Here is a 19,736-nt window from a genome sequence, read left to right on the forward strand (position 1 = left end):
ATAACTTTATTTTCAAATATATGTCAAAAGTTTTATGTTTTAACAGTTAATGTAAGTTACTCAAAATCTGATGAATCCCCAAAAGCAGATGAAAAAATAAATATAAAAATAGGATAGATTGCTTGATTTACTATTTCCTAACAATTAAATTCCCTAACAAGTGTGTCTTCAGTGAAATAATTATTTTTCAGATTCAGCAAAGGAATATGATAGTTTAGAATAGTTGAAGTAAGACTTGTTTGAAATATATATATATATATATATATGTGTGTAATTTCAAAGAATTTGTTATAATCCTTACATTCAATTTTTTTCACAGATAAGCTCAATTTTTGTTCTATTTATATGTATAAATATATTAGTGAATGTAGATCATTTCTTTTGGACATGTTATTTTATGTGTTATTTAATCTATTTGTTCTTTTTGATCAAGCATGCAAATCCTCAGAAGCATCTGGTAGGAAATCACTTTTTATAGAATAATTGTTATTTTTAATTGTTATACTGTAGATTTTAAGAGTTACATTATGTTTCATATTTTGTTTACTGAAAAATGCAGTACAGTCATATGCAGAAGATTCTTAGAAATTGCGAATGTAGTGTAGTGTCTTTAAAGTAGAAGTGTCAGAAAAACTACTTTCTTCTAGATTTATACTTTTCAAAGGTTTGGAGAACTGTTCTTTGTTGATAAAATTTGGTATTTTTATAGGTAATTTACTTTGATTTCCATTCTGGAATAGATTACAAATAGATTAAATGCCCAGAAAGGATTTTTTTTTTCAGTTAATAAAAGCAAAACTATTTTTAGTACTATTTTAAAGACACACAGTTGTTTGGAAAACCTTGGTCTTTCCATACTAGAGGTTTTAGCAGTTACCTGCCTTATTTTCTACTTAGATAACCATCAAGGTTTAAAAGATTCAGGCCTCTAACCACCATTCTGCCTTTTTAAATTTGATTTACCTCTCCCTGAGCAACTGATATTTCCTATTTTCCTGAATATATGAAAGCAGAATTTTAAATACTATACTTCTTTTCCTTCCGACACTTTACCAAACATTACCATGGCAAATAATTGTTTCTTTGATCAGACTTCTAGACACTTTACTGCCCACTATTGCTGTATTTTATACCTTGTGCTCTAGTTGTTCTGAGTCACATGCCATTTCCTGTCTTCAATCTTTACATAAAAAAATCATTCCAACCTATCATCCCCCCTCAACTTTATATGCTGTTGGGTTCTAGCCCTCAAGTTTTAGCACAAATCTAATGTCTGCTATCCCCAAATATTTCGTTTTTCAGATTTTCATAGGATATTCTGATTTGCTTAATTGCTTCCTTTTCACATTCCTTTAAAATGGTTCATCCTTCTATTTCCTTATTACCTTCTTCTTAATTGTAGATTTACATTTATTCTTAATCAGTTGTCCCACACTCTAGTTCAATGTTTGACACTTCTCTCTCTGCTCATTAAATTTTAAAATCATTAAAGCAACATCTAGGAAGTAATGTTATGCGTTTTAGACACTCTAGTATCTTTTATAAGTGAATATAGTTCATATTTACCTAAGGCATGTATTCCATAATTTTCTCACAGTAGAAATTTGAATGAATAATGGAAGGCCAGAAAAATGCTACTGCAGTAGTTATATAGGATACATATTATAGTGTATGCAATGTATATTGTTGGTGCCATTTTTATGGGGAATTTTTATTAGTTGTTAGTTTACTTTAAAAGAAAAATTAGATTTTGGGTTATCTTGTTCATTTCCAAAATATAATAGAGAGATGAAATAAGGTAATAGTAATCGAAGAAGGACAAATCCTTGGTTTTAGAGTATACAATTTAACAGTGGGGATGGGAATGAGATTGAAAATCAGACTAAAAATGACATAAGGACAGTGATTGTGTGTGGTAACTTTGTATATCAATACTAGAAACTTAAGTACTATTATAATCATATTATATAAACTATAATAAATTTTATGAAGCAAATTAATTTTAAAAATAAAAGGAAATTTAAGATACTGATTTTGTCACAAAGTGGTAATTATGAATTTCCTTTATCAATAATATTTAAATGATATTCTTAAGTGTGTGCAGTCAGATAACTGAGTTTCTAAAGTTTTATGCATAATACTCAGCAGGAGATGTGATTATAGGTGTATAGTGCCAACACATTGTTTATATAACCGCCATATTGTTTAATTTGCTTTTTGGACAAAGATTTGTTCCTTTTAAGGAATTTGTCAGCTACATTTTTGTAAAATTTTACCTTCAAAACTTCTTATTTGGGGGCTGGAGTGGTTGCTCAATGGTAGGACATTTGCCTTCCACGTGCCTGACCTAGGACTGTGGTGTGATCCCCTAGTATCCCATATGGTCCCCCAAGCCAGGAGCGATTTATGAGCGCATAGCCAGGAGTAACCCCTGAGTGTCACTGGGTGTAACCCCCAAAATTCTTATTTGGTTAGTTTTTACTCTGTAAAATTACATTTTTTATAAATTATATTAATCTAATAAATATTTTATTAATAAAGACCACATTTAATTTTATGTTAGGTCTTGAAATTATTTGTTGCATTTTTCTATGTGATATTTTAGAAAGAAGAATTAGAGTGCTATGAAATTGTGGAAGTTCTACAGGGAGGGAATCAGAAGAAAGATTAATAGACACCATTGAAATAACCAGTCGATTAATACCTTTTGAAAGAAAATTGTTATTGTAAATTTTGAATAGAATGAGCAGTTTATAATAAACTAAATTGGGTAGACATGCCAGAAATTTATATTCAATTTTGTTAAGGTTTTTGTTTACTTCCAACTTACTTTTCTGGCATACATTTTAAAAATTTAGAGCTGTATTCTTAGTATGAATGAGGTGTAAAAGGAGTTGACATTTGTCTCATTTCAGGCTGCTAAACTCAAAATCTTTTTTTTCCCCACCTCCTAAATTTTAGTTGTACTTAGTATAATAATAGATTTCTAACTTTTTAGAAAATAGGAATAATCTATTTTAAGTGGATAGTGGTATATAATAACTTAACAAAAGCTTTTTGTAGCAACAGTAATTTATTTTAATAAGTATTAGTTTAATTAGGATTCAAAAATGTATAATAACTTTGCTAATTGTAATTAGGACATTTTTATTGATGGTGGAGTTATTTGAATAACATGAAATAAATGAAATAAAAACCTTGTAAATTTTCCTAATTTTAAAGTGAAATTTTTTAATAGTCTAACTTTTAAACTATGTCCTGTGTACAAATATGTTAAAACAATATTTTTGGGGTAATAGGAATGAAATTGTTTTAATGTATTAAAAAATAACATGAAAGTTGTCTGCTTCGTTTTTCTTCATCTCATGAATGTTAATTAATAGGCCTACAAACAAAGTATGTTAACAGATTGCTTTGGTCTGCTTATTTATTTAGAATGCAATAAGATAGAGTTGCTTTATTTTGTTTTGTTTGGACCTCATACCCAGCAGTATTCAAGGCTCTGCATTCAGGCATAATTCCTGATGGAACTTGGAAGTATGCAGGATGTTAGGGATCTAACACTAGTTGGCTGCTTGCCTATTAATCCAACCCCAAGATAGACATTTTAAATTATACAAACTGAAAGAAAGTAAATATGTCTACAATATAAATGTCATCAAAAGGAATAATTCTGTAGAACTTGTGTTAATTTTTGGCATGCTCTATTTTTGCAATATTCATTTATATATTTAAAATTTTCATTGGGGGTATTTTTTTTCCTGAGGTGAAGTACTACTCACTAATAAATACTTCAGAAATAAGTGTCTTTAATTACATAGCTAAGAAATATCAAAATAAGTTATATATTTTAGGTGAGACAAATTGCAAAACTCTTAATGTTTAATGTTAAATACAGGTATTATATATGATATGGATTGGGCATTTAAGAAAAACATGACCCTCTGAGAGGGTACTGTGTAGGAAAATCTGAAATAGATGTGCTTGTAATATTTGAATTTATGTGACTGACTCCTCCATTATTACCTTTATCAACACCTTTTTCACTGGATAAAATTTTAAAAATAAGGAGCATTTAAAAAACTAGTATCACTACTACCTAAAAATTGAAAGTAGATCATGAGGTTCTAAATTGCCCATTTTAGAGGTTTTGCTGTTTTAGGATCCAGCAAATTGTGAAACCATTTATATTTGATATTTATAAAATTTCTATCCTGGTTTATTTAAATTTTGTACTGAGTTAACTATTTCATCTCAGTGGTTGATATGTAAAACTTGAGATAATGTGTGTATACTTATGTGATAAAAATTTTGGGGGAACAGTTTTTTGTATGGAACTTTAATTTTTTACTAAGATTCTATGATTTATAATACTGTTGATAGTGGTTTTTCATGCACACAATTCTAACATAACACCCATCACCATTGTACCCACATTCTTTTAAGAACCCCAGCATCCTTCCTCTTAACTCCCTACCACATCAATTTTGTGGATCTCTTTTCTCATTTTTGTTGTATTTGAACCTTTGTTGCTACATTACTGTGCATCTTAAAGATTCTCATATGAGAGAGATCATTCTGTATCTCTTTATTTTCTAACTGATATTAATCAGCATGTTATCCTCTAGTTCCATCTGTGTTGCTGCGTAGCATTCCTTTATAGAGCTATTAAATGACATTATAATCAATATAAATCTTTTATAATAAAAAGGAATCTTCCTGTTGAATGAAGTCACAACTTTTTTAGGTGTTTGGATCATACCTAATAGTGCTCAGGGTTTACACCTGACTGCACTCAGGGACCAGTTCTGGGAAATCACAGGGAACCGTATGGGGTACAAAGGATAGAACCTGGGTTGGCTATGTGCAAGGCAAAGTGCCCTACCTACTATACTATTACTCTGATTAAGTCACATCTTTTAATATAAGTATTTTTTAACCATTTTTATGAAAAGTTTATGGGAATTATGATTTACTTTCTATAGTGTTATTTACAGTAAATTTATAAGGTTGATGAATACAGGGAGTATTTAAAAGAATTTTCAGACTATCCTATTAGTGACTGAAATTAAATAGTACCTGAATTATTTTTCTCTAGCTATTCTCTAAGCAGGGAAAACAAAGATTTCTTTCTTCATCCATCTTGGGAAAGTGTTAACCTGTCCCTTTCCCTTCTTTAACTGGTAACTTTTTCTGAACACCAGATTGACTTTGCAGGAAGTAACACGACAGACTGAAAACTATGTTAGATGTGTTTCTCTTTCCCTGAGTCTTTTACATGTCTCCAAATCATCTATGCTGATGCAGTCAACTGGAGAGTTTATGCTATGATGTGATATGCAAATTCTATAAATAGAAGATATCTTAAAAGTTTTCCAAAGAAATAAGATTTGGGGGAACAGAGTTGTATTTGGTAATAACTTAGGTTTTTTTTATTTATTTTATAGCTGACAAAATCATGCCATGTGCCCATATATTTGCTCCATACTCTTCTCCCCAGTCTAATTTATAAAAGCACTCTCTTTAAGTGGTGATGATGCATATGCTTTTAAAAGTAGAATGACTTACTCAGACCATCCTGGACTCAAAAGAAAAATTCATAACCTTCAAGTCCATCTCAGAAAGAATTAGAATTAAATCATCTTTTCATAATTAGATGAAATTATTTAATTTATTGTTTTGGTGAATGACAGTTTTATAAAATAAAAAAATTCTCATTTTAAAAATTATCTCAAATTTTCTAAAATACAAGACTATTTTACAGCAAAATACCAATGGCAGTTTACATAAAGTAAACAGTTTAAAACGGTCTGCTTAGCCAGGGATATAGATGATCAATAGAGCATTTTACCTTGCATGTGTGAGTCTGTGTTGCATTCCACACTGCAAAAAAATTAAACTAAGAATGAACAAAAAATTATATTTGATCTCGATACCTGTATTTCACCACTTTGAAATCTCAAAACATTTAGAATTGTAACAGTTTTTTTTTAGTTAGTAACTGCTTTCCCAGAGTTGCTTCATGGAGATTAAAAAGGAAATTAATGTGTATATATATTTTAGTGTGATCTTATTTAAGTATTTTTGAGTCCTTCATTTTCATTTTTAATTTAGTCTTGTCATCATTATTGCTCATGTAATTTCTGAGCTAAATGCCAGAATACCACTATGTTCACTTTGTGTAGCCTTTTGTTATTTCAACACTATTTAAATCCCATTTCTCATGTTTACTTTATTTGGAGACTTAAATATTAGAGAAATTAGAAATTGTTTTAACAAAAATAAGTCTAAAGTAAATTTTCTTATAGATTTTTGTAGCTACCTATAGTAATAATATATTTTGTTTATGTGATTTTAAATCTCTGAAAATTTTTCTTACGTTTTTCGAGAACTGGATATGTTTTTGTAAATAGAAGTCCCTATAAAGTGGAAGAACAATGAAAAAATAGCCCCTTTTAAATGATTTATTATTTTAAAACTCTAAAAATTTTATTCCACAGTTCCAGAAATGGTGTGACTCTTACATTTCACTGTATGAACATCTGGCTGTGAATTGACTTACTTTTGTGTATTTTTAAAACTTGGAATGCATTCATTTAGTTTGGCTCCCAATTTAAAATGAGTTTTAAGCTGTTGGGTTTTTTGATTGTGCACTTTGTGTTCTTTTGTTTTCAAGTTTTTGTGGTGTTCTTTCTGTAATAATCTATGTTGTTCACTTTTACCCATGCATACCCTTCAGGACACAAATCTAATAACATTAATCCCATCACTGAAAATAGGCCTTTCTCACTATTTTTAAAATTATTTTAATTTAAAAATAACCAACCATACATGATTCAGATGTTTTCAGTTTTTTTTTTTGCTTAAAGACTATTGATAGGAAAATTCCTGCTAACCTTTACAATACTTTCCCTGTAATGATTTATAACTTCATATTATTAATCATTATTTTCATGAGTAGCTTTTTGTTATTTGATGTGGTTATCAAATAAATTCCCATACAGAATACTATTAGAGATTTTCAGAAATTTGAAAAATATTTGCTTCATTTAATAAATAGTTCTGCAGAGAGTCATGACTATTAGTATATATGCCTTATAGTTATCATAGTTGACATAACTGTTTTATAAAATACGTTTATGTGTAATATAACTATTCTTATCACAGAAATTTTGTTTGTGTTTTCAGTGAAAGAGTTTCTAGCCAAAGCCAAAGAAGACTTCTTAAAAAAGTGGGAAAATCCTGCTCAGGTAAGAAATATTTAAATTTTTCTATGATTTCAAAATAAACTTTTAAGTAGAATCATGACTCAAATAATTTTCAGATGTACCATTAACATATATGAGCTTAATATTGAAATCTTGTAACATTTTAAGTTATTAAATTTCATTTGTACCTAATTTGGAAAGAGAACTAATTTCCATTATATACCTAATTATAAACATTGATCCTAAGTTGCTTGGCATTTATTATTATTATAATAACTTCAATTTATACTTTTGCATTTTTCATTTAAAACAACTCCAGGATCCTGTTTTAGATTCACTTTTTTCTTAGAACGCATTAACAAAGCAATGCTCATGGGCTTAAGGGCAACTCACAGCAATTCTTGACCCACTAAGTCATAGGGTTTGTTTAAGTTGATTATATGATGTTGCTTAGGTCTCATAGTGCTGCACCAAGGCTGGGGTGGGGAAGCATATGGTTTTGAGTATGAACCTTCAAATTTTATGCTGCAGTTCTGAAGTTGTCTTCTCACCTTTCACATTTTTAGTCTCAAAAAATTGCCTATGAATCACCTGTTCATAGGGATTTTTTGTAAACATTTGGATATGTCTATATTTTGATGTTGTATATCATTTAAATAGTTTATATTTCAGTTAAGATTTAAAATCGTTGTTTGTTTGGCAGCTACACTCAGTGCTATGCAGGAGCTACTCCTGGCGCTCGGCTAAGGGGACCATATATGGTGACAGGAATTGAAATCAGATTGGCTGAGTGCAAAGCAGTTCCATAACCCCTATACTATTTCTCCTGCCCTAAAGGTTTTGTTGGTTTTAGTGATGCTCAGAGGTCATTTCCTACTGAATGTAGGCAGTGGGGATCACACTTGTACATGCTGAATGGAGAATGTTCTCCAGTTCTCCAGCCCTTTGAGCCATCTCCCTAGCCCTGCCCTCAAATTCTTTTTAAAGCTATATCTGATTTAGCTTTAGTAGTTATATCAGATTTGAGAACCTTTTTCTCATGACACAAAAATTAATTTCTCAACAAAAGAACACTTTATCCTTCAGTAATCCTTAGGTAATGTTGTACCCTAAAATACCATATTTTCTGGCATATAAAACGACTTTTGAAACAAAAAAAAAGTCAAACCGAAAATCAGGGGTCGTCTTATACACCGAGTATATCCCGAAAAACGTTTCAGTATGCCGCTAAACGAAAATTGTCTGAATATTGCCACATAACAAATTTTCCAACTCGATCTTGCACCAATCACTGCAAGGCTGCTCGGACCGCCTCTCTAACTCAGCCAATCCAAGCAGGCTTTTGATGCATGCAAATTAGACAATGTTTTGGACCCGAATCTACACTGTAAAAAGCCTGCTCAGATTGGCCAGAGTCAGAGAGGAAGTCTATTACAGTATAACCTTTGAACCTTTGCTTGTTGTGATTGGCTCACTGTGGTACATGAGCACAGGAAAACATGCAGCACAGGAACGTTCTGTCTGATACAGTGAATATAGGCCTAAACCTATGTTTTTAACTGCAATATTAGGGGGTCGTCTTATATGCCCGATAGTCTTATATGCCAGAAAATACGTATGTAAATATTTACACTTTCGTAAACCAGAGTTAAATCTATGAAAAAGTAATATTTATTTCTAAATTAATGTTACATTTCATGAGGATACTATTATTACCAAGATTTAGATCATGATCTATATTGAAACAGTTATTTAAGTAATTACAAGAAGTTATGGATTTTGTATACCTTAAGGAAGGTGAGGAAGCTATTTTTTTGTTTTGTTTGTCTTGTTTTTTGTATTTTGGTTTTCTTGGGCCACACACAGGGGTTACTCCTGGCTATGGGGCTCAGAAATCGCTCCTGTTTTGGGGGACCATATGGGATGCCAGGAGATCCAACCATGGTCCGTCCTAGGCTAACGCTTGCAAGGCAGACGCCTTACTTCTAGCGCCATTGCTCCGGCCCCTGAGGAAGGTATTTTTTATAAACAACTAGCAAAAAGATGTTTTGTAGTTTATTAGTGATATTTATTAGCATTGTTTACTTGAGAACCATATTAAACATCTCAATCTACCAAATATCAAAACACAAGTATGAATGTATAATTTATTCTAATCAGAATCATAAGAATTCTTTCTGCACTAATATAGAGCATAAGGGCAATTTAGAATAATTAGTGAAATTAGAAATATGATAACAAATTTTATAGCTAAACATTTAGCCTTGCTTGCTTTCTCTTTAATGATTCATAGGAAGCTATGATATCTCTAAAACAATGCTTGATATGCCAGTGAAACAAAATCTGAGGGCAGAAAATAGTTATCCTGATACTTTTTTTATAGGAATTTTACTGTATTGCACCTCTTTTATTTTTCAGTCTAACCATGTACAGCCTGGCATTTTGAAACAGTTTTCCAGGATTTTTACTGGATATTCTTTGCAATGAAAAGCATTAAACAAATGGTTCAGCAATTCCTACTTGTTGCTGTTTAGTGCATAATTTATTCTTAGTAATTTTTGTTTTGTTGTGGCTGCAACAAATTCAATAGATTGATGCTTCCATTTTTTTCCTTCTGTGCTATAGTCAAAGCCAAACAAAGATCTTTGCTCATAACAAAACATCTATTGAGGGAGAAAAAATAGACTGATTATTGTTCTAGGACTCTGATTTTGCTTATCTTTATGGGAACGAGGAACTCTTCCTTAGTTACTGTTTTAGATAATGTTGAGTTATTGTAACATCAGCAAGAGAAAACCATTATGATCTTTTAGCTATTATTTAGTTCTGTATGTTTGTATAAAAATAAAAATGAAATATGACAATTCCTTTTTCGAATTAATTCTCAGGCAAGGGATCTTGAATTTCTCAGCTTGTCTGTTCATTACAGTTATGTACAAGTACACTAAGATATAAGGCTTCTATGAAAGGCTTTGTCAGTATACTTTTGCTTAAACTGTATTAAAATATGGAATTTATTTATTGGAATTCAAATTCTAGGAACTTATATTTATTATGACTTTTTATTATTTCATCTGATGCTCCTATTCTTATTCCCAGTATGCTTTGTTTCCAGTATAATTCTTTTCTTAAATATAGATTTCTTCTTATTTAAAGGAAGCGTGAACCAATAAATATTTATTGAAACTATCTTAATATGTAAAAATGGATAGTTATTTATTAATTTTTTCTGATTATCACTAAATCTGTTACATTCATGACTTCTTTTAATAACTTCTAATTTTAAGACTTCCTTTTTCATATATATATATAGAATAATGCTGGGCTCGAGGATTTTGAAAGGAAAAAAACCCTTGGAACAGGTTCATTTGGAAGAGTAATGCTGGTGAAACATAAAGCCACTGAACAGTATTATGCCATGAAGATCTTAGATAAGCAGAAGGTTAGTATGTTTATTATTATTTTCATGAAAGGTAAAATTCTGTTTTACTAATTGGAATATTAAGCAGATTATATATAAGGACTGTTTATTTAATCCCCTTAGATAATAATTATTATTATACTTAATATTCCTTTGCATTTATTCTGATACATAGTAATTTAAGTTTCTGAATTACATTATTTAAATATGATTTATAATAAATATATGTATGTATATGTACTAGCATAGGACTAACTTCAACATGTAAATAACACATCTATAGACCACAATCTGCCTTGTAGAAAAATGCAGGGACTAGGGCAGGAGAGATAGTATAGTGACACCAGCCTTGCACCTGGCTGATCCAGTTTCCATCACCCTCTATGATCTTAAGCACTGCCAAGAGTAATCCCTGCACTCAGGTATATTTGTTTTTGTTTTGGAGACATATCCTACAATACTCAGGGCTTGCTCCAGGCTATGTATTCATAGATTACTCTTGGCTTTGCTCCAGGGACTATATGCGATGTTGGTATATATCTAGGTCAGATATGTGTAAAGCAAATGCTCTACCCTCTGTACTATGTTCTAGCCTCAAGGAGTAAAACCTGACACAGAGCCAGGAATAAGCCCTGAACACTGCCAGGTGTGGCCCAAAAATAAAAAACAAATGTTTTTTGGGGTTGGTGACTGGCACAATATTAAGGCATCTGCCCTGCCCGCGCTAGCCTAGGATGGACTGTGGTTTGATTCTCCCGATGTCCCATATGGTCCCCCAAGCCAGGAGTGATTTCTGAGCACATGGCCTGGAGTAAACCCTGAGCGTCAACGAATGTAGCCAAAAAACAAACAAACAAACAAACAAAAAACAAAACAAAACAAAAAAACTGAACAAACAAAAAAATATTTTTTAATTAAGAAAACAAAGCAAAATCATCATTCCCCAGGACCACAACACACCCATATATATGCAGTCTACGGAAGTGTGTGATGATGTATGGCTGATCTTCCTTAGAAATAACTCTCCAAAATGTTTGCATAAAGCATGAGTAACTATTTATAAATTCTTTTAAATCTATAAAAATATTAAGAACAATAAATATAAATCTTATGAATTTGAAAATGAAGCGTGAATACTATGTTATTATAACATTATTAATGTATGACATTGGGGATACATTTTTTTTTTTTTTTTGCAAATTTTATGTACTGTCCTAAACTATAGCCAAATGGAACTAGCTCTCATCCTTAACTTTTTAAATTTTCCACTTCAAATAATGTTTCTGGGTCTCACTTTGACTGTACAATCTTCATTAATCTTTGTTACCTCTTTATTGTTTAAGACCTAGTTGACCTTAATTGCGAGTGACATTTTTTGTTTCTTTGGGGGTCAAATTTGCCAGTGTTCAGGGTTTATTCATGGCTATATATTCAGAAATCACACCTGGTGCAGCTCAGAGGACCATATGAAGTACTAGGGATCCAATCCAGGTCACTTTTGTGCAAGGCAAGCACCCTACCTGCTGTACTATATTTCCAGCCCCTCAAGGGGCATTTTTAAGCTTTTATTTTGTATCAGTCACTAAGATATATATTATGTCAGCATTTTCTAGAAGTGTCTAGGACTCCAAGAGACTGCTTACTAGGCCTGATGTCATTTTCTCTAAACACTTGTAAGTTGCAGTTTGTAATTTTTCATCTTAGTGTTCACATATTAATTTTTCATGTTTCCAAATAGATTTTTGCAGTACAGAAGCAGGTACTTTCTTGCCTTTATCTCTAATGCACTTTGATAGATAACTCACACTTAAAATAATTAAGTCTTTTGCTCTTCCAACACATATATTTTAGATATGTTTCTATTTTTAATTGCTGTACCCCAACACAAATAATTGGCTTAGAATTATAATGCAGGAAGCCTTCCTTTTGCAGTTTTCATTATTTCCTCATAGACAGAATTTCAACTACATGAAATTCTGGAAAAGACAAACTATAGTGACTGTGAAAAAAAAGCAGTTGCCTGGAATTAATGGGAAAGGAGGAATGAATATGTAAAACCTAGAGAATTTTTAAGCTATTGAAATTACCATATTAAAATTGTATGTACATGTAATTATACATTTGTCCAAACTCAAAATATATACATCACTGAGTCAGTTTAATATTAACTATAGTTATGGGTGATAATGGTACACCCTCTAAAGGTCTCTATATTAACAAAACACCACTGCTATGGAGAAAGTTAATAAATACTCGCATTAATATTTACATTAATATTTGCATATGGGAACAGGGAATGTATGAAACATTCTTTAACTCAATTCTACTGTGGACATGCAACTGCTAAAAATGAAATGTCTCTTTACGAGGTAACAGTTATCCTTCAGCTATGACAATTTATTATTATAATAAATCATAATTTTTATTATCAATAATTTGTTTTTTAACTAGTTAGACTGTAGACTATAATGATACAACCACTATATTACAAATAAGCTAAATATCTGTAAACTGAAATATCTCCAAATTCACAACGTTGGTTGAATGGAAGGCTTATATTAGATTATAAAGCAGATTTTTTTGCTTGGCATTATTGCATATTATAATTTCATATGCTAGTAATTTGATAGTAGCATGAATTATCTTTCATATTAATACTCAACTTTGTGAATTATGTACTACTTCACATTGACAGTAACCCTCTAAGAATAATTCATCCTTCAAATGAGTTGACACATATAAATTATTTACATCTCCCTAAAGTTACTTCTTCTTAAATTCAAAAAATAGAATTGCAGTCTTCATAAAATAGGGATCAGTCATTCCACCATGACTCACCATGATTCTTAAATTACCTATTGTTTGAAAATAAGTCTTATTTATCAGTATTTTATGTGTTTTCTTTTGTGACTATACAGTAGAATTTTTAGGACTTGTTCATAGATTTATTCAGGCTTTATGAAATTACCAAATATTTTATCACTTTTGTTCAATGATTGGCTTTTCCTATTCTTAATTTTTTTTGCTTACCTCCTGAAGATATAAAATCTAGACCTACATGTTTTAGTGTTCTGTGCCATCTCTTTTAGTAAGCTATAAATAAGCATTACAAGTTATTTTGTGTTTTCCTGTATTAAATCTTAACTTATTAATTGGGAGTCTGTTTCTCTCACTCCCTTAGGAGGTATGTGATCTTATATTAAAAAAATGTTTTTATTACAAGGCTCTAGAGTGATAGCACAGCAATAGGGTGTTTGCTATGTTTGCAGAGGCCTGGAATGGACTCTGGTTTGATTCCTGGCATCCCATATGTTCCCAAGCCTGCCAGGAGCAATTTCTAAGATACAGAGCCAGGAGTAATCAACCTGTGTGTGGCCCCAAAGGCAAAAAAAAAAAGTTTTTAATTAGAGGTATGGCATTTGCTTTGTATGCAAGTACTCCATCTTTGATTCCCACCATCCCATATGGTCCCCTAAACCCACCAGAGTAATTTCTGAGCACAGCCATATTTTACACCTGAGCACCACTGGGGGTGGCCCACAAAACAATAATTATTAACAATTTAGAAAAAATGATAACAGTAGTGTTTATTGTATTTTTATTACTGTGTTCCACCACTGCCAAAAGTCCCAGGTCTCTCCACCACTGTTTTTATGTCATCTTTGATTTGATTTCCCCATAACTCCCAATTATTTATTAATAAGCTTTATAATTCAAGCCCAAGCTTTCATCATTGTTCAATACTGCCTTCCCTTGTTTTGTCTCTATATTTGTCTCTCTGTATAGATGAGTGAGATCATTCATTATTTGTTCTTCTAAGTTAATTTAGCTTATCATGATGTCCTCCAATTCCATCCAAGTTGAAGCAAATGGCATGGTTTCCTCTTTTCTTACAACTGTGTACTAGTCTGTATTTCTTGCTTCTTGACTAAAATATTAGCTGGCCTGTTTCAATGAACTTATATATAAAAAATGTAATTTTTAAAATTTGAACATGATAAGCCTAATTTGTAATAAATGTTTTTAGTCCTAATCCAAAGCAAGCAAGTTTGCTTATCAGAGTTCCTTATTAAAATGAAAATATTTAATTTTTCTTTTAAAAGTATAGAAACTAAAACTTTTTCAAATGCATTAAGTATATTCATCTTGCAATTACAGGTTGTTAAACTGAAGCAAATAGAGCATACTTTGAATGAAAAGAGAATATTACAAGCAGTGAATTTTCCTTTTCTTGTTCGGCTGGAGTATTCTTTTAAGGTAAATATTACTAATATCCAAATATCATATTTTTAGCCTCGCATATTTTAAGCATATGGTTATGATAGAAGTCTAAGCCTTATGATACTGGGAAAAATTTAACTAGAAATTTGTAGTTTTATATAATTAAATTCTAATATACCCATGAGTATATTTTGTTTACAATTTTTTAAGGTTTGAAACAATATGGTTCTCCTTAGGAAATTGTTCATGATAATAATTGATTTTGTATGCAATAGTGTTATAAAATTTAAAAATCCAACTTATTAAAATCTGGTGATATATTATTATGCATTTCTTATAACCATGCAAATAAATAGACCCCTATATCTTTTCTAACTTTTCTTCTATAGTATCACCTTATTCTTTGATTTAGTAATTTGTGTTCTCATTTATGTGATAATAGATTGGTCTTTGACCCTTTACTCAAATGTCCTATAAAGTTGCACATAATGTTAGTTTCAGCTTTTTAGAATTATGCTAAATATGTCTCTATACTGTTAATTTATGTGAAACATTTAAATCTTTTTTCTTTTTCAAGTCAAATTAAAACCTGTATTTAGGATTTTAGAAAAATTAATGATTGAAGTTTGTTTGTCTCTTTGTAGTATGTAAAGTATAAATTTTTCCTGACATTTTCTATTTGTTTTCTTTAACTCCATTACTCTTTTGTATATACTATAGCATTAAGTCATTGCAACAGTGTTTAACTGTTCAAAAATTAAGTGTTACCTGAAATAATAGCCAAGTCCAAACAATAGTCCTAATTTATCTCAAAATACTATTATGCTAATAACATGTAAATATCCTAAATATCAAAGAATTGCATAGTTAAAATCTTTTACACTCATTTTTTTTCTGAATGCTAGTAATATACCAGGTAGATTTTCCCCCTTCCCCCAGGTAGATATTTTTAATCATTTTCTAATTGTGTATGAGGTTGCTTTAAAATATATTTTTAAGAAATAACGTGGATTTGTAGTTTTGATTTAACTTTTGCTTGTTCACAGGATAATTCTAATTTATACATGGTTATGGAATATGTTCCTGGCGGAGAAATGTTTTCACATCTAAGAAGAATTGGAAGATTCAGGTATTAAATACGACTTTATCCTTTTCACATCTTTGTGTGTTGTATATATCCTCGCTAAGTTTGTTAGTTATTAAAATACTAAATGATTATTGTTTTATTTAGGCAATATTTTAGCAATATAAAGAATCAAGTAAAAAAAAAAAACCAGTAGGTCACAGCATATACTCATTTTCAAATTTGGGGTGGAGAGAGTGAGTAGTATATAGCAGGTAGAGTGCTTGCTTACCTTGCACATGGCCAACCTGTGTTTAATCACTGGCATTCTATATGGTCCCTGCACACTTCCAAGAATAACTCCTGAGTGTAGAACCAACTATTCCTGAACATCACTGAGTGTGGCTCAAAAAATCTAAACAAATTTAAAAATAAATTAAATCAAAGTACTATGAAACATCTAATATTTTTTCACTGATAGAAATTATGAAAGTTTACTACTTGAAGAATGTTCAGAAAAAATGTATTTATTGAATAAAATTAATAAAACCACTGAAGAAAAGGCTTATATTTTTCTTCTTGGTGACATAGATAAAAAAGTAATATAGGAAAGATGTTAATAATAATAATGGTATCATGATACTGAGATGAAAGTTTGTGATTTCTTGTTTAGAGCAAGGAGTAAGTCTTGAACACTGCTGAATGTGGCCCCAAACCTCCCTCTGCCTATAAATATAGATAAATAAACAAACAAAATGCATATCTATTTTTAAATGAATTTATACTTGATTGCTAACATATTCATAGTTGTTATTATTATTAAGATACACAGTATATATTGTTGTTTCTTATTGAAGTTTTGATTTATGATCATATCTATTTTGGGTTACAATTTCATACTTCTTCAAATTATATAACCATACTACATTCACCAGTACTAATATTTCTCCACCACAGTCTATTGGATTTTACTTGTGTGTGCTAGTTTGTTCTATTTTTATTAATAAACATTACTAGTATAAATTTAAAATCAAAAGCAGATATAAATGCAGTCAGTCTATATTCAGTAATAGACCAACATTTGAATTATTTTATTTACCTGAGGCCATGCAAAAATTTTATTCATTGACCTAAAATTTCCAAATGGTATCTCTTGTCTTTTATCACCTATTTTTACAAAGAAGGTCATATAATTTATATGTATATAATATATATAATATTACAAAGTTTTACACTGACATGTCATTCGTCAAAAACTTTTGTTGATGTTGAAGAGATAGTACAGTGGGTAAGACACTTTGCCTTGCACACAGCCAACTCAGGTTGATTCCTGGCACTGGATATGGTCCTCCAAGCCCTGCCAGGAGTGATCCCAAAGCACAGGACCCAGGAGTAAGCACTGGGCATCACTGGGTGTAGTCCCCCCGCCAAACAAAACCAATCAGTCAATTTTCTATAATTTCCCTTTCCTTTTACAACATCATATATTCATTTCTTTGATATTTGACTTGATAGCACAAGATAGTCTTTTCTTACCTTTGGTATTTGTCAGTAAAAAAAATTCAGTTGTTGATGAGCATGACTCTAATCAAAAGCAATTAAGTAATTATAGCTGATTAGTAGCAGTTGTGTGGAATTAGTATGAAGTGTTCAAGTATAGCATTTCTATAATGAAAACATATATGTTATTATGAAACCATATTTGTTTTTTATTTATAGATTTGTTGATAAAATAGGAGAACCTTTAGGTCATATGTTTCCATGATTAGGGATAAAGGGATAAATGTCTAAGTAACTTTAACTCTCTTCTTAAAGTCATTGTCATACAACATATGGTATAGAATTCTTGCAGTGTTAAAATTAGCCTGAAACTTGAATTTGGATTTTTTTGTACATTTATTTATTTAAAACTACCTACAGAACACCTGAGATATATCAAACTAAAACCTAAGACAGTGATGGCGAACCTATGGCACGCATGCCAGTGGTGGCATGCAAAGGCCTTGCAGCTGGCACGCGGGAAGGTCCGCAATTAATAAATTTATACAATTTATAAAGAGTTTTTAGATACTAAAATCTTGTTATTAAGATTTAATTGACGTGCTGGCACTTTGAGGAAATTCTTTTGGTTTTCTTTTGGTTTTATGCGGCAGTTTGGGCACTCGGCCTCAAAAAGGTTAGCCATCACTGACCTAAGAAGTACTGTCACAAGCATAAGAAGCAGAATAATATATTGTTTTGGGGATTGGGAGGTCTGTTCTGCCAGATAAAACACCAACTGGCTTAAGGAAAATCTATTCATAATTAAGGTTGTTCACTGAGGACACAAATCTGAAAGTCACTAGAATTTTTGAGGCAAATGATCAGAATTCACTGTATATACCAGAAAGTGAGATTGAAATTCAAATCGAATTTTCAAGAAAATTAGTACATTTCTTAAGGTAATACTGGAAATGTAATGTCTAATTTACACTATTATACCAATTGATCTGACTTACTATTGCAAGAGCCATTGTTAATACAAACATACTATACCTATTTTTATGAATATGTATAACATACATGGTAAATTTGAAAATTCAGAAATCAGATTTATATCACTGGTTTCTGAAAAGAATTATGAATGTTCTTGTTATCAGTAGTTTGATTTTTTTTTCTATAGTAGTCATATATTAGTTTTATAATGAGGAAAATCTGGATAAAATGGCAGTAATCTACAGATTAATACAGCTATAAAGCTTCCTGTTAGTCAAAAAATTTTAAGTATTTGAAATCTTTAGGGAAGGTAGATGGAGACTACAAATACTAGCAATGATCCTTATCATCTAATGTGCATATTTTCTTTTCAAGCATCTTCAACATCAGAAATAATTGTCTTCTAATATGGCAATAATAATAAGATGACAGTTTGAAAGTTATACTTCTCACATATGCTTTCCATTGAAGCATATTGAAGTTCTTTTGGGGGGGGCCACACCCGATGACTCTCAGGGTTTACTCCTGGCTATGCACTCAGAAATTGCTCCTGTCTTGGGGGACTATATAGGATACCAGGGGATCATCCTGCGGTCCAACCTAGGTTAGCACATGCAAGGCAGACACCCTACTGCTTGTGTCACTGCTCTGGCCCCATTTTAAGTTTTTTTTTTAATTTGGTTGATAGAGATTTAGTAAATACTGTAAGCTAACAAGATTCTTTAACGATTTTTAAAATAAATGACTTTTTCTCCAAAATGTACCATTCGTATATATTGTTTGGCATAAATTCTTAATCTGCATTAACCATTTTACAGAACAATCAATGTTTTGTTTTTCTCTAGTGAACCCCATGCCCGGTTCTATGCAGCTCAGATAGTGCTAACTTTCGAGTACCTCCATTCACTAGACCTCATCTACAGAGATTTAAAACCTGAAAATCTCTTAATTGACCACCAGGGTTATATCCAGGTATGACTTAAGAATTATTTATATGTAATGTACTTGTGGAAATAATAAGTTGTATGTATTTAATAACTAGAAATTAGATAAATTTTTCTGTGAATATTGTTTACTTCTACTAATAACAAATTGAGCTCATTGTTTGGCTGCTTCTACAAAAAAATATTTTATCAAGGCAGAACTTGTGTGTTTCCCACAACATACAGCAGTGAACAGAGTATAGGTCCCTACACAAAGAAATAATGATAACTAATTTGTGAGCATTCATTTAGTGTGAGGCTTTATTCCAACTATTTAACATTTTTTGGTGCTGATTGCACTATGAAATACCATAACTCATTTTAATGCTTTTTGAATCTCAGGACAGATAGCAAAATTGCAGAAG

At 31.0% G+C, this 19,736-nt stretch overlaps 1 protein-coding gene across 5 annotated transcripts in view; it reads left to right on the forward strand.

Moving 5' to 3' along the window:
- The window catches only part of PRKACB (protein kinase cAMP-activated catalytic subunit beta), a 119,761-nt gene that overhangs the window by 69,510 nt on the left and 30,515 nt on the right, over positions 1–19,736 (forward strand). For 3 of the 5 annotated variants that reach the window (XM_049771267.1, XM_049771270.1, XM_049771271.1), the window contains exons 2-6: positions 7,189–7,250; positions 10,522–10,650; positions 14,788–14,886; positions 15,897–15,979; positions 19,234–19,360. In XM_049771267.1, the coding sequence (XP_049627224.1) occupies positions 7,189–7,250; positions 10,522–10,650; positions 14,788–14,886; positions 15,897–15,979; positions 19,234–19,360 (500 nt within the window). Of the gene's footprint in view, positions 1–433; positions 458–7,188; positions 7,251–10,521; positions 10,651–14,787; positions 14,887–15,896; positions 15,980–19,233; positions 19,361–19,736 lie in introns of all 5 variants that reach the window. The other 2 variants (XM_049771268.1, XM_049771269.1) reach the window with 1 other exon arrangement.

This window comes from Suncus etruscus, chromosome 4, assembly GCF_024139225.1.
Source record: "Suncus etruscus isolate mSunEtr1 chromosome 4, mSunEtr1.pri.cur, whole genome shotgun sequence".
Lineage (NCBI taxonomy): Eukaryota > Metazoa > Chordata > Mammalia > Eulipotyphla > Soricidae > Suncus > Suncus etruscus.